Raw genomic sequence first — 14,871 nt, 5'->3', positions numbered from 1 at the left:
TCGGGCACTACCCATGGGCGGCTAAAAATTCCCCCTGTAAAAGAGGAAAGCTACTTTTCTCTTCCTTTGCTTTACCAGTTTCCCTTTTCTATCAAGAGAAAAGCTTTATTTGGTAGAGAGTGGCTTTAATGATGATGATGCTAACGAAAGTCTGTTAAGGGAGAATAGGAAGAAGGATTCGAAAGCACTGTTCATCCTTCAACAAGCAGTTCATGAGACAATTTTCTCAAAAATTGCTACTGCCACCACTCCAAAGGAAACATGGGAAACATCGCAGAAAGAATTTCAAGGCTCATCAAGGGTGATAGCAATGAAACTCCAGACTCTCAGAAAAGAATTTAAAGTCTTGCTCATGAAGGGTAATGAAACATTACAAGATTTTCTGTCAAGAGTAATTTCGGTTGTTAGCCAAATGAGATCTTATGGAGAAAAATCACTGATGCAATTATTGTTCCCAAACTTTTACGAAGCTTGACTCCAAAATATGATTATATAGTGACTACAATTGAGGATACTAAATATCTCTCTGTTTTCTCCTTTGATGAACTAATGAGTTCTTTGCAAGCATGAACTAATGAGTTCTTTGCAAGCTCATGAGGCAAGGCAAAATAGATCAGTTGAAAAGAATGAAGAAAAAGCATTTCAAGTTTCTCAAGTGAAAGGGGGTACTGAAAAAAGAGAAAACTTTGCTGGAATAGGAGGCTTTCGAGGCAGAGGACGTGGTAGAGGAAGATAAAGAGGTGGACAAGAGCGGCAGTTTGTCGGGGACCAAAAATGGAACAGAAACTCCATTCAATGCTATGGGTGCAAAAAGTTTGGGCATATAAAGGCAAATTGTCCAGACGGATCACAAGCAAATTATGTGAAAGAAGACAATGAGGAAAGTAAGTTATTTATGGTTCAATCTCACTCTAACGAAGTTCAAAATGATGTTTGGTTTTTGGATAGTGGGTGTTCGAACCATACGATCGGCAATAAATCATTGTTTACAGAGCTTGATGAGTCACAAAAGATGCAAGTGAGACTTGGAGATAACAAGCAGATTCAAGTTGAAGGCAAAGACACATTGTTGTGGATGCTAGTGATGGTAAAGTAAAATTACTTTACGATGTTTACTTTGTTCCTAATCTGGCACATAGTTTGCTTAGCGTTGGGCATTTGATGGCAAGTGGCTATGAAATTTTTTTCGATAATGGAGCGTGTCTTATTACTGACAAAGATTCTGGGCAGTTTATTGTTAGTGTGAAAATGACAGAGAACAAGATGCTTCCACTTAGAATTTCTAATGTGGAAAACCAAGCTCTTGTTGCATGTGAGAAGAATGAATCCAAGATGTGGCACTTACGATATGGGCATCTCAATATCAAAGGCATGCAGCTTTTAAGTCGAAAAGGTATGGTCTTTGGATTACCTCAAATTAGTTCTCTTGGTTTATGCGAAGGATGCATCTATGGGAAACAAACAAGAAAACCTTTTCCAAGTGGGCAATCTTGGAGAGTATCTGAATGTCTTGAGCTAATTCACGCTGATTTATGCGGGCCTATGAGAACTACATCGCTTGGTGGAAGTAAGTATTTTCTACTCTTAACTGATGATTTGTCTCGAATGAGCTGAGTTTATTTTCAAGCAGAAAAGTCAGAGACTTTTGAGAACTTTAGGAAATTCAAGGCACTTGTGGAAAAACAGACGGGTTCCTTAATAAAAATTCTCCGCACTGATCGAGGAGGTGAGTTTTCATCTAAAGAATTTAACTGTTTTTGTGAAGAGCATGACATTGGTAGGGAATTGACAACACCTTATACACCGGAGCAAAATGGTGAAGCAGAACGGAAAAATCGAACGGTTGTAGAAATGGCGAGAAGCTTGCTGAATATTAGAGGACTTCCTAATCTATTATGGGCTGAAGCAGTGGCAACATCTGTCTATTTTTTGAATATTTCTCCAACAAAAGCTGTCTTGAATCGAACACCATATGAGGCATGGAAAGGTAGAAAACCGTCGGTAAGCCATCTAAAAATTTTTGGTTGTATTGCCTATGCATTGATAACTTCTCAATTTCGTCACAAACTCGAGGAAAAATCTGAAAAATGCATTTTTGTCGGATATTGCAATCAATCCAAGGCATATCGACGGTATAATCCCCTTACTGGAAAATTGATAATAGGAGAGATGTAGTTTTTGATGAAGATGCGAGCTGGAATTGGAGTGAAAAAAATGAAGAGACTCGAGTTCAGATTCCAGTAGAGAACAATACTTCAACAATTAATGATACTGTTGGATCACTTTCCCATTGGTCACCACCTTCTTCACCATCAAATTCAAGAAGTAACAGTTCATCTTCCTTGCAAGAATCTTCTGATGAAACACCTCCCATAAAGGTTAGATATTTGAGAGAAATCTTCTGATGAAACACCTCCCGGAAAGGTTTGAATCTTATTATGCTTAAGTTTATGTTGTGTTGGAAGGTTGCGGAGCGCTACAAGAGACACAACCAAAGTTTGGATTGTGGAGACCTATGCTCTTTTGGTCACTCAAGCTCTCACGAAATCAGCTGTTAGAGCACCTCAAAGCTCCTTTGCTTGAACAAATTAAAGCAGCATGCATCTCATTCTCATCACAGGGAATGACTGTTCAACACTGCCCTCGATTCGCCAACTTAGTAGCTCATGTTTTGTCTACACATGCTCTTAAAGCAGCATGCATCTCATTCTCATCTCATTTTTTTTTTACCTATCTTCACATGTAGACACTGATTCCTATAGAATGAATGTTAATTTTAAAATATATATATTTGAGGTCAATTACTAAAATGGAAGATTCAACATAATCATGCGAAAAACAATATGAATAACAAAACATAAATGTCCAAGATTGTAATTATTGAAAACATAGATAAATTATCAATCAAAAGAACAAATAAGGTTGAAACACCTAATAAGTAATCAGAAGTAATTAGAGTCATTCATCCCTTTGTTGAATGATTGGACTCTTTCTATGCAGCCAGCCACCTCTGATATTTAATTCAAAGAGTTAATTAGAGTCATCCATCCCTTTGTTGAGTTTGAAGTTTGAACTGGAAATTAATGTTTAGGATCAATCTCAAAGAACACAATATATAATTATTATTTATTATCATTCTTTTCCAGCGTAATAAATAAAGAGAGATTATTCTTAAAGATTCAAATAAAATCATGAATAAATAAAGAAAATCCATGTTACATGAATAGTGAGATGATAAGTTGGTACGCATCCCAACACAAAATAAAAAAATAATAATAATAAAAATTGGAAATCATCATAAGTTTGTACTTGTACATGTCATCTCTCAGACCATAACGTACAACCAAATGGAGAAGCCGCTGATCTTGGTGAAGAAAGACACCGATGGAGTCGCCTTGGTCATCATAAACCGGCCCAAATCTCTCAACTCATTGACCCGCCCCATGATCGTCGATTTGGCCCGCGCCATCAATACTCTGAGCTCTGATGATTCGGTTCGGGTGATCATATTGTCCGGCGTAGACCTGACGTCTGCGGAGGACGTGTTCAAGGATATGGAGACCGACCCGGTCTACCAAATGGATCGCTGCGCCAAACCCATCATCGGAGCCATCAACGGCTTCGCAGTCACCGCTGGTTTTGAGATTTCTTTAGCTTGTGATTTCTTGGTGGCTTCTAAACAAGCTAAATTTATCGATACCCATGCGATCGAGGTACAATTATTTGATTGTAAATCGTTGCAAGTTTTGATTTTGTTTCAAATGGATTGGATTACGGTTTGGAATATTTCCTTCTTGGGGTCTGTCTCAGAAGCTTTCTCGCATAATTGGGCCGAATCGAGCTCGTTAAGTGTCTATGACGCGGCGAAGCAAGCCGAGAGATGGGGTTTGGTTAATCATGTAGTTGAAGAAGGTGAAGTGGTGAAGAAAGCTCGAGAAATCCATTATCAAGAATAATCAAGACTTGGTGGTGAGGTATAAATCAGTTATAAATTATGGATTCAGAATGGATCTGGGTCATGCCCTTGCACTGCCCTGCCCTGGAGAAGGTATGTATGTATCCCTTCAACTTATGTTCCTCTGCTGCTTGCTATATGTTCTCAGTCGTGTTGTTGGATTTTTTTTTTTTTTTTTTGACTCACAGGAAAGGGCTCACCAATATTACCATGGAATGACTAACGACCAATTTCAGAAAATGCAAGAATTTATAGCCACCCGGAGCTCAAAGAAACCATCTTCCAAGCTGTGACTCTTTTTTATTCTTGAATGTTTAGCTAATAATAAACAAATGCTTGTGCATCATGCTCCTTTTCTACAATGAGCTCGCTCTTTTCTCCATGTGTGTTAACATTACTTATACGTAAGGTCGCATCTGTATTTAAGCTAGACTAGAAAAGGCCATGGTAACCAAAGACTCAAATGCATTGACAACTGGGGAAATGAATATTTGCATAGCAAGAAAATTCTTGAAGGTCTTCTCTTGTGAGAAGAAACAACAGATGATGCAAAATCACTAATACAAAAAACTTGATCCAGATCAAGACAAAGTCCACAATGGCTATACATTAGTAATTGTTGTCTTTTTTTTTTTTTTTTCCCCTCTTATCGCTTGGGAATGAACAGAATTGGGAAGCTGATAAATAGCTTGGGAGTGAATGGAACGGGAAGCTGATGGCAGCCGCCAATTAATCTCTCCAGACCATGATTTTTCTGAACTTCAACTACTCGTAAAATTTGATAAAATCTCATTGGGGAACTGCAACATGCTGGTGTTCATCTCCTATTTGCAGAGGGTAGGGTGGATCCATCCATGAAAATTCATCAATATGTACATTAATCATAAGCAAATATCGTTACTTCATTGCATAATAAAGAGTACATTACACATACCAGAAATTTCAATCCACAGAACCTGATGAAATCCAAGTAACAACAAGTTCACCAACAATTATCTTCACAAAGCTAGACTGTATCTTTTCTACATTAAACTGACCTACAGCATTTGCTTGCTACAAGTAGAGAGATATCTTCCAAGAATCAACACCGTAAATGTTGTTGTCCCACAGTACCAATCCACATTACTCTTTTCCATTGACTTGAGCAAAAAGCTGTGATTATGGTTGAAATATCCAAGACAACACTCATTAATTCAAGTATAAATTACATGGTAAAATTCAAGTCACTCTCTAGTCTTGTAATCCATTTAATTTTTTTATATCAAATAACTCATCATTCAGTCTTCACAGCATTCAGGTTTCTGGTCTTTGTGAAGTTTCTCCCACAAGCACAACATCATTCTTGGATTTTGATAATGAGCTAGAATATAATCCGGCTCGCATCCAGCGTTGTGAAATCGGTCATCATTTACATACTCAATTTTGTGACCATGCTTTTCAAATTGCTCAATCCATATCCCAACACCAACATCTTCAAGTTTAAATAGCTGCCACATAAATAAATAAAATTTTGAGAGTAGTTGGAGAAAAACACGCAAAAAAATTCATTCATCTAGTTCTTAGAGGGGAATTAACAGTGATAGATTTAACTCAAGATTAGATCCTACCGTTAGTTCCCTCTTCATGTGACCATGAACTATGAATTTTGCTATATCATGGGAAATTATATAACCTGGACCATGGGCCCATGGAGGATACAGAGAATGCGGCCACTCCTACCAAAGAGATCCATCAGCACCACAATTTATAGGTGATATATATGTAAAGTTAATAATGTCATATGGGAGTCGCACACTTTCTTTCAGTGATACCTTGTCACTTATGTACCATTTATTGTCCTTGTCTCTGTGGGGTTCTGAGTCAAAAGATATGCTACCATACAGAAGTCCATCTGACGGTTTCCCCTTGAGACTTGATAAAACTTCATTTATCCTTACAAAAGCATCGTCATCCGTTTTCATTATAAATTTGGCAGATAATATTTTTGTCTGTTCAATAGAACACATGAAGCAATCAATAGGGAGCAATAAAGTAGTTTAGTTAATTGTATTCACAAGAAGTATTTCACGTCAAATATAAAACAAACCTAATATCCCAAATAATGAGGACTAACTTCATTTGATTTTGCTAATTTATTCAAAGAAATTCTCAATCATAGCTAAATTACCAACTTTTCTTAACTTAATCAAAATAATCTGTCATAGCTAAATTGCCAAGAGTCCCCCTCAAGATTAGTGCAAAGATATCTGTAATTTGATAACTCGAAATTTGAAGCATTATCTTAATAGGCCCTTGGATAAAACGTCTACCACCTGATGTGTGGTTAGATCAAATGAAGTATGGATCATCCTTCTTCAAGCTTTTCTTATATCAAGTGTCAACATCATACCATGCTTAGTTCTATAACCTAGAACAGGATCATGACCACTCATGATAGAAAACTTGTCGTCAAGTACGGCTTCGTATGAAGACTTGCTAGCCCCTTTTGTTCTTCTAGAACTCTTTTCAGCCAAAGATCCCAACACACTCTTTTGAGTAAGTGAACTAAATTCAACTTTTGCACTACTTATAGCAACAACATTTTGTTTTCTCCTCCGACAAATGACTAAACTGTCCCGTTAAAATGAACAGTACCCTGAAGTTGACCTTCTTCAGTAACTTAACCTGTCCAATTGGCATCTGTATATACTTATATTTCCCTTTTATTCATTTTACTTGAAGAAGAGTTGTTTTCCTGTATTCTCTTCAGATACCCAAGATCGTCCAAGCTTCATATAAACTTCTATTGGAATGTTCAATGGTTAGCTACACTCGTCCCAATTCTTCATAAGAGATCTTTGATGGACTATCCTTGAGACATTACAATACCATCCTTCGACCTGTTACTTCTATTCTAGAAAATACCTCAACTGGCCCAAATCCTCAAACTCCTTGGCTATATTCCACTTCAATCTGCTCACCAAATGTGTGTTTGTTGGATGTTGTCCAACTCAGAAAGATTACAAATGTTTCAAGACAAAACAGCTGAAAGCGAAAGAGGACTCTACTCTGTCACATAATCATGACTCTGAACCTAGACGAAATCAACCAATAGAACCTGTGCAGCCTATCAGGTAATTCTTCATCTCCTTCAAGAATCTGATGATCTTGAAATTCCTATTGCTCTAAGAAAAGGCACATAGGTCTCAAGCCAAACAGCTAATATCAATATTTATTTCATATGACAAGTTGTCTTCTTTTATTGCTTTCACTGCAAAATTTCTTAAGAATGAACGGGAGGCTCTTCAAATTCCAGAGTGAAAGGAAGAAGCCCTTGAGAGATGAGAGCTATTGAGAAGAACACTTGGAGTGTCATGGCTCTACGAACTGGAAAGACTAGCGTGGGTTGCAAATGGACCAATACAACTTTTATGGGTCGTTGGAGATGCACAAGGCAAAACTTGTAGGTAAAAGCTTGAAGCAAACGTATGGAAAATCAACATTTGCACCTATTGCGAATTCAAATCAACACATGTTCTATTGTTGCTGCAAGCCTAGAGTGGGAACTACAACAACTTGATGTAAAGAATGTCTTTTTGAATGAAAATATGGCTGAAGAAGTATACATGAAAATTCCGCCTTCATTTCATTCAGAAAGTGAGAGGAAAAGCTTACAAACTTGCGAAATCTGTATATGCCTTGAAATAGTCTCCAAGTGCATGTTTCATCAGATTTAACTCCACTCTCATTCGGCTAGTATACACTTAGGAAAGGCTCATCATACTATATTCATCGATGTGGAGAATTGGAATGAGGGTCATCCTCATCTTGTACATAGAGGACATTCTTGTTACAAGTGATGACACGGTTGAGAATGATAAACTCAAGAAAAAAGAATTGATAGAAGAATATGAAGTCAAAGATCTAGGATTCTTGAGATATTTTCTCGGTGAAGAGATAGTTAGTAATCAAAGAGGATAATTTCTTCCCTAAATAACACTCTTGGCTTACTGCATGAAATCGGGTAGCCTGTATGAACTCCTGTAGGAAAAAAATTGGAAGCGCAGGACATTGGAAGGAACCAATGTCTGGTTGGTAGAGATCTACTTATTCCTCACTCGACCTACATATATTATATCATGTATGTGTTGTAGGTTAATACATGCACTCACCCAATAGACACACTGAGAAGCTCTGAACGATATTTTGAGATATCTAAAGGGAAATTTAGGAAGAGGACTTGTGTTCAAGCAAGGTGATAACAGAAGCATCGAATGATATTTGATGGGAGTGAAAGTTACAAATCAACTTCTGGATATTGCTCCAAATTGTGGAGAAACTTGGTCACCTGGAGAAACGAGAAAAAAATCGTTGTGGTAAGTAGTGCTGATGCTAAATTTTGAGCCAGTGCTCAAGGAATGTGTGAAGTTATTTGGCCAGAAAAGTTAATCCAAGACTTGAAGATTACTATCAGCACATCAATCAAGTTGTATAGCAATAGCAAATATGTCATTAGCATCGTGAACAACATGTAGGATGAGCATTGAAAGGATAGACCAAAGCTTCGTTGAGAACGAAATAGAAGGAGGTGTGCTATATCTCCACTCAGACAAGAAATTGACATCTTGGCCAAGAGTCTGTCAAACCCAAGTAAAGGAAGTTTTCTTAACAAGGTTGGAATGCAAAATATCTATTTGTAAGCTTGAAGGAGAATGTTGAAAATTTAGTAAATAATCTAGGAGATACGATGTGTGTGTATGTGTGTGCAATTTCCTTCAATGACTAATTAGAATAGGAACGATTATTAGGAGAATATTATTGAATCAATTAGAAATTTATATTCTTTATCATGTTAACTTAGTAAACCTGTACACAGGCTGTAAAAATTCAGCAGAAATGCAAGCAAGTTTCTCACAAATATTCTTGTTTCAGTAGCACACATATTTCCTCATTGAAAGGCGTACCCCCAGGATGCAAATCGCAATGGTTTTATAAGTGAGAAGGCTATAATAGTCAACGAAAGGCATCAACTGGATATCTTTGTATGCTTGTGCTTCTTTCCATAGCTTGAAGTTAACTTCTTTATTCACATGCTGCAATTTTACATCAAAATAAATCATAAAAAGAATACAATTCCAAAAGAAAAAGACAAATGATCTTTAGATACATTTATAAATTATATACATATACATAGTCGCCCTTCACATGGTTGGTTGCCTCTTTCAATTTTGAAATGGCAATAATGTCATTATATAATTGCCTTTTTCAATTGGAAATGACAGGTGATGTCATTTTCCACTTACATTATTGATAATTTCAAACTTTCCCTCAAATTGATTTTATTGTATCTATGTAATTCAGACTTTATAATTGTCTCTTCTTATTGGCTATGGAAAATGACATGAGCGGATGAAGAGGAAGTGTCTTTTGATTCTCTAACTTAAAGTTAATTGACTTGAATGTTAAATAAACTTACAAATGTTTGCTTTTCTACTAGTCTTCTAACATTTATATATATATATATATTACATATACCAATAAAATGTCAAGGATTCAGTTTGTTCTCTCATTTTCACGGTTGAATTTCCACCATAGCAAACTGACTGCAATATAAGTATACGTACGGAGAATTATATATGTTATGATGGAGGGAAAGGGAGGGCACCCCAGGAAGTGAGCCAATAAAGTGTTAGGTTATAAGCCCAAGAGGTATTCCATTTCAAAAAGCTTGTCTATTAAGTGGTGTCACCTCAAGCCACTCTTTATTATTTTTAATATTCGATGCAGAACAATTGTAACATTGTTCACCTCTTGAGAAGCCGACGTCGACAGCGGTCGACTCTAGACAGCTTTCAATCACATTTCAGTATCCAGTGCATGCACCATGCACCTTAATCCAACCGACAATGTGCCTTGTTTTCTTTTCTTTTTTTTTTTTCTTTTTGTCATAATTATCGACGTTGACCCAATGGTAACTCTTTTCCACGTCGCACCTTCCGCTAAGTCGTCTCTCGACGAGACCAATGTTAGGTGCAGAATTTAATATAGGTGGTAGATATGAGAAGGAAACATTCCTCTGTTTTTTTTTATATCCAAAGAGCAGAATGATACATTTTAAATAGATCAAATACACAATCAAATAAGAATCAAATCCTAATAATTTTGGGAAATATCCTATTTTACCAATAATATAAAAAATCTTTATCTAATTTAAACATAATAAATCCTAACTACTCAGCGCTCCCCCTCAAGTTGGTGCAAATATGTCCATCATGTAAACTTGCTTACATGTTCTTCAAATATTTACATTTCAAAATTGAAATATAAAGTACATAACTGATTATAAGATTTATTTGAAAAGTATCTCGCTTAAATTATATAATTGATATGAAATTTTATTTCACAATTATTGGTAAGAGTTTCCTCTAATTATATTTATAATTTCAATAACTAATCATAATCCTACAATAATATAAACAAAATATACAATAAAGACAAACATTTATTTTCTTAATATATATAACTCTTAATGTGTATTCATATGCAGGCATGTGCTTCTTCCTAGCATATGGAAAAAAAAAAAAAAAGCAGCAATATTCAATTTTTATATGTTACAGGCACTTAGAAGGGTAAAAAATGATAAGGAGATGCAAAAATTGCACATGCAGGTACATTATCAGAGACATGGTTTTTCAGCAACATATTCAATTTCTCTGAGAAATAGAATCATTCCAATTCCTTTTTCCATGTTATTTTTTGCTACAATCGATTACATAAATGAGGATGCAAAACTATTTGCCCGATATTTTTCCACAATCTTGTATGGACTCGAGAATCAATCACAAAACCATTGGATTGTATTACACCTAGCAGTAGTACATAATTCACTCGACTAATCAATCACAAGCATGCATGAGCATAAAAAATTTATGCAAGTATTTTTAGTACCCAAATTAAAATTAATTTTGAAAAATAGACATATTTTTCCACTAAATTTAAAGGTAAAAGATTTGTTCCTACATAATTTTAGTTGGAAGAGTTTATGACAATTTCATTTTTTTTAACCAAACTCATTTTTATCTAAACACTCCCCCCTTGAAAATATATATATAGAGTCATTTGATGTAAGTAATAGATTTTGAGTGATTAAATCAAGTCATCACAGTTTGAAGTGATTGACTTACAAGTCCAATGAAGAAGCGGACAGCCACATCCCCAGACTGTATGGAATCATATTTCATCCAGGTTCTTCTTATGGCCATACGCCTCTCAAAGTTATTCCCAGCCGAGAAAACCCCAATTAGAAGTGCAAGCCTTTTATTAGAACGTGATGGGGCTCTGAGGTTTTGAGCATCAGCCAAATCTACATCTTCAGTAACAGGAAGACCTTTTGCTAGGAGAGACATAATGGTCAAGCCACCCTTCACACTGACTCTATTAACTAACCAGGGTTCGAGATTCTACAATAGCATAATAATAATCATTAGCACTTCGTATATAGCAAGAGCGTGATGGCAAACCAACCAAGGAAACCAATCTAAGGTGCTATTATTTATTACAGAGCACGAAGTTCTAGTGCAGTTGTTACCAACATTTTGAAATGCCAAAAAAACTTACATCTCTATGTGCAAATGATGTTTCATGCCTTCCATTCACTGTCATGTGAAATCCCTCCGCGCCAACCCACAATGAGGCTGTAAAGGGGTTACCTTCAACAAAGTGGAGGGCAGTGCTTGCACTCACAGTCCCTCCAGAAACATTAGCAAATTTTCTGTACGTAGGGTGACTGGCATTTAAACTTTCCTCTGCAGTTCTTTGGCCAATTTGAATGTTGCACTTGATCAGTCCATCAACTGGAACACACACCAATGAAAGTTAAATTGACAAAAGAATTAGCGTCAAATGTCAAGCATTATTTTCAAACATTAACACTTGTTAAGCATGAATCATGCCATGCAAAGGACACGCTGCAGTTCCTTTTCGGGTGGCTGTAGGGCGGACGAGCCAACAAAAATCACCAGGTGGAGCCACATGAAACCCATCTTTCATGTTATGTACTTATTCAAGAACTGGGCAGTTCAATCCCAGTATAAAGCGTATTTACGTTTACAATAAACTCTAGGACCACTAGAAAAATTAATTTATCAGTGACCAAATTTTAAGCAAGCGTTGCTAATCTTAAAAGGCTAGAAACAGTATTTTCATTTGTCAGAAATCAAATATAGCGTTGATCTATCTTTTACCGTCCACAGTAAGGTGACAAGTGCTAAGCAACATAGAAACAGAAGATAAACGAAAACTGAAGGATAAATATTTGGAGCATTTCGTTTAAGTCTCAAAATATCTGTATTTTCATATTGTAACTATCTAAAATTGAGTACCTCTTAAAACACCAGGCATACTATGGTCAGGGCACCTCTCCTCCATGCCCCATCCAGATTCTTCAGTCCACGTATTCTGAATAGTAAAAGGCTCTTTTGTCAAGTTCTCACCAGGTAAAAAGACCTTGTATTGCAATACAATTGGGGAGTTGAACTCTCGTTGGCCTATAAGTTCAATTTGAAAAGTGTCTTTCTCAGAATTTGGGATCCCAATAAGAGTGATAGAAGAGTCCTCAACTAGACCACAAGGGATCTCAAGTTCATTATTAGATGCTTTGACAAAGTAAGGGCAGTCTTCAATTTCATTTGCAGAAACTTCACCAAGCCTTAAAGCCTTGTCTTTCTGAATCATGGGCAGTAAATCTTTCCATATAGAAAGAGCCTCTTTAATCCCTTGAGCTGTTTCAGGCAATGCATCTGATCGTGGAAATAAAAATCTCATCTGCCTCCACACAAGCAAGGCATCAGACTCTTGGTCTGTCACATTCTCGCTCAAACTGTATAAATCACTCAGCCCTTGAAGATGCATCAGCTGGGGTTTTTTGTGAACAAATCGTAGCCTTTGTTTCTTTGCCAAAGATAATTCATCATCGCCATCTGAATTGCCCTCTTGGGGTGGATGGGTATTGAAAAATTCATATGCCGAAGAAGATTGCTTCTTGGGTTTTCCAATAAAACTGTAGCTGAGCACCAAAATGAAAGCTAGGCCTCCAATCAATAAACCACCGGTCCATTTCTTCATCCCTTTAATGATTTTCTAGCCATTACCCATCAGTCTGATCTTCTGCAAACAACATTTTCGCAAGATTTATAAAGAAAACTGGGTCGCTCCCCTCTTTATGCTCATGTTGATGTTGGTCTGGCCCCATTGACTCACATTTGACATGGACAATTATGTTTAGTAAAAAAAAACAATTATGTTTAATATATGTAATTGTTGAAAATCATAATTGTAGTGTTTAAAATAAGGGTTGTAAATTTTGAATATTAGTGTGTGATGATGTAATTTAATGTCAATGAGATCTATAAATAGGCCTTTTCATTTGGGATGCAAAACACAATTGAGAGAAATTTTTTTATAAAGTGTGGAGTTTGATATATTTTGAGTTTTTAAGATTTTACATTTTACCATAAATTTTTACTTTTTACAATATATTGTCAGCACGATCGCTCGAAGGTCTCTATAATTTTCCAAGCCCAAAAACACAAGAAAATGCAAGAATATTCAATAAGTAAGAATATTACTTTTACTATTTATATATTTTTATTGTGTATATATTTTAATATATAATATCATGTTATTATATAAAAAAAAGTTTATGACACTTCATTATAATAATGTGATATTATTATATTATATATTACTGCTTAAATATTTTTATTGCATATATATATTAACTAATTTGTATAATTTCACAATATTATATAAAAAGAGTCTATGACACATTATTATAATAATGTGATATGATATACAATATATGATTCTATATTAAATATATATGTATAATTTCACACTATTATATAAAATGAGTTTATGACACTTTATTATAATAATGTGATGTGATATACATTATTATTTAACTATGATTAGCATTATGTGCATCGCATCATTGTCGTAAATTTTTACTCAATATAAAATAATTAAATTTTTAACAATAATAAATTTTTGTATTTGTATCTATTCCAAACGGTCATAAAACGACTAGTTTTTGCCCTATAAATATGATCTCTCAAACACATTCAATCACACCAAACTTATTCTTTCTCCCTAAAAATTTTTCTTCATCAATTTTTTGAAAAAGAAGAAGAAGAAATTTTCAAGGTTATTTTTTATAACTATTATGATTATTGATAAGCATAAATTCTATAGCTTATTTGGAATATTATTTTGTCGTATTTGTGCTTATCTGGCATTTTTATTCCGAGTTTTGCGCCTAAATCTTCATACTTTTATGTGTTTGTAGGTTTGACTAAAATTTGAGAAAGCTTAAATATTGAAGAAAAATTCAAACAATGCGATGTCACGTCGAAACTTGGCCGAAAAACACGAAAAAATCATAAGATGCCAAGAAGATTGAAGAGAAGAAAAGTACATGGATCTCGTGCATCGTCTGGAAGGGGGTCCGTGCATTTTAGAGAGAAAGAAGGATTTGTCCCAGTTTAATATCTGGACCCCGTGCCTTGTCTGGACCAACCTCCGTGCACATGTTAATGAAGAAATCTGAGGCAGAAGACACCCGGGAGTATGAACGGACCCCGTATCCGGGGTCCGTGTAGTTTTTATTCACAAGAAGGAAAAATACCCGGAGGTTGACATGGAGGGTATCAAGTGACCGCTTAATCGGTGTGAATAAATTCTACTGACAAGCGTATCATGTCAAGTAATAGTAAAGTGGACAGAGAGTCAAAGTATCGATCCCACAGGGACTCTATAATTATGAATACCAGAATATGATTATTTCTACTTAATCTAGACTAATCAAAAAGTGTGATTTTAGATTTTAACTAGTAACTAAAATTGCAAATAAAATAAATTCACTAAACGCATCAGAGATT

General features: G+C 35.6%; 2 protein-coding genes across 12 annotated transcripts; one reads left to right on the top strand and one right to left on the bottom strand.

Moving 5' to 3' along the window:
- Nucleotides 1-79: 79 nt before the first annotated feature.
- Nucleotides 80-4,337, top strand: LOC140881976 (uncharacterized). Of its 8 annotated transcripts, none has more exons than XR_012150110.1 (4): nt 80-884; nt 993-2,378; nt 2,466-4,048; nt 4,144-4,337. XR_012150110.1 is itself a non-coding variant. In XM_073287687.1 (4 exons), the coding sequence occupies exons 1-3, from the start codon at nt 1,980-1,982 to the stop codon at nt 2,556-2,558; spliced, it is 315 nt and encodes a 104-aa protein (XP_073143788.1). In that variant the 5' UTR covers nt 80-1,979; the 3' UTR covers nt 2,559-4,048; nt 4,144-4,337. The 8 variants fall into 8 exon arrangements, 2 of the variants coding, with proteins under 2 accessions (XP_073143788.1, XP_073143780.1); XR_012150111.1 differs by having other exon boundaries at nt 80-1,726; nt 1,826-2,378; XR_012150113.1 differs by having other exon boundaries at nt 80-1,987; nt 2,122-2,378.
- A 234-nt stretch (nt 4,338-4,571) lies between these two features.
- On the bottom strand, nt 4,572-13,178 carry LOC140881948 (hydroxyproline O-galactosyltransferase GALT3). Of its 4 annotated transcripts, XR_012150090.1 has the most exons (8): nt 12,316-13,177; nt 11,552-11,787; nt 11,119-11,394; nt 8,899-9,027; nt 5,767-5,943; nt 5,563-5,670; nt 4,890-5,442; nt 4,572-4,779 (listed from the first exon to the last, which is right to left on the bottom strand). XR_012150090.1 is itself a non-coding variant. In XM_073287641.1 (7 exons), the coding sequence occupies exons 1-7, from the start codon at nt 13,055-13,057 to the stop codon at nt 5,233-5,235; spliced, it is 1,878 nt and encodes a 625-aa protein (XP_073143742.1). In that variant the 5' UTR covers nt 13,058-13,177; the 3' UTR covers nt 4,837-5,232. The 4 variants fall into 4 exon arrangements, 1 of the variants encoding a protein (XP_073143742.1); XR_012150092.1 differs by lacking the exon at nt 8,899-9,027 and having other exon boundaries at nt 12,316-13,178; XM_073287641.1 differs by lacking the exon at nt 4,572-4,779 and having other exon boundaries at nt 4,837-5,442.
- Between the last annotated feature and the right edge of the window lie 1,693 nt (nt 13,179-14,871).

This window comes from Henckelia pumila, chromosome 1 (genome assembly GCF_033568475.1).
Source record: "Henckelia pumila isolate YLH828 chromosome 1, ASM3356847v2, whole genome shotgun sequence".
NCBI classification, from domain to species: domain Eukaryota; kingdom Viridiplantae; phylum Streptophyta; class Magnoliopsida; order Lamiales; family Gesneriaceae; genus Henckelia; species Henckelia pumila.
The sequence above is the reverse complement of the archived record's forward strand: the minus strand, read 5'-3'. Positions and strand labels throughout refer to the sequence as shown.

What these genes read in the sequence shown, in the direction of transcription:
- LOC140881976 (XM_073287679.1), top strand. Translation starts at nt 1,973, where the DNA reads ATGAGGCATGGAAAGGTAGAAAACCGTCG. An exon ending in GGAAAGGTAGAAAACCGTCG is followed by an intron (nt 2,002 to 2,164) that starts GTAAGCCATCTA and finishes AATTGATAATAG; the next exon opens with GAGAGATGTAGTTTTTGATG. An exon ending in ATGAAACACCTCCCATAAAG is followed by an intron (nt 2,379 to 2,465) that starts GTTAGATATTTG and finishes TTGTGTTGGAAG; the next exon opens with GTTGCGGAGCGCTACAAGAG.
- LOC140881948 (XM_073287641.1), bottom strand. Translation starts at nt 13,057, where the DNA reads ATGAAGAAATGGACCGGTGGTTTATTGATTGGAGGCCTAGCTTTCATT. An exon ending in CATCATTTGCACATAGAGAT is followed by an intron (nt 11,395 to 11,551) that starts GTAAGTTTTTTT and finishes ATGCTATTGTAG; the next exon opens with AATCTCGAACCCTGGTTAGT. An exon ending in ACATGAAGAGGGAACTAACG is followed by an intron (nt 5,443 to 5,562) that starts GTAGGATCTAAT and finishes TTTATGTGGCAG; the next exon opens with CTATTTAAACTTGAAGATGT.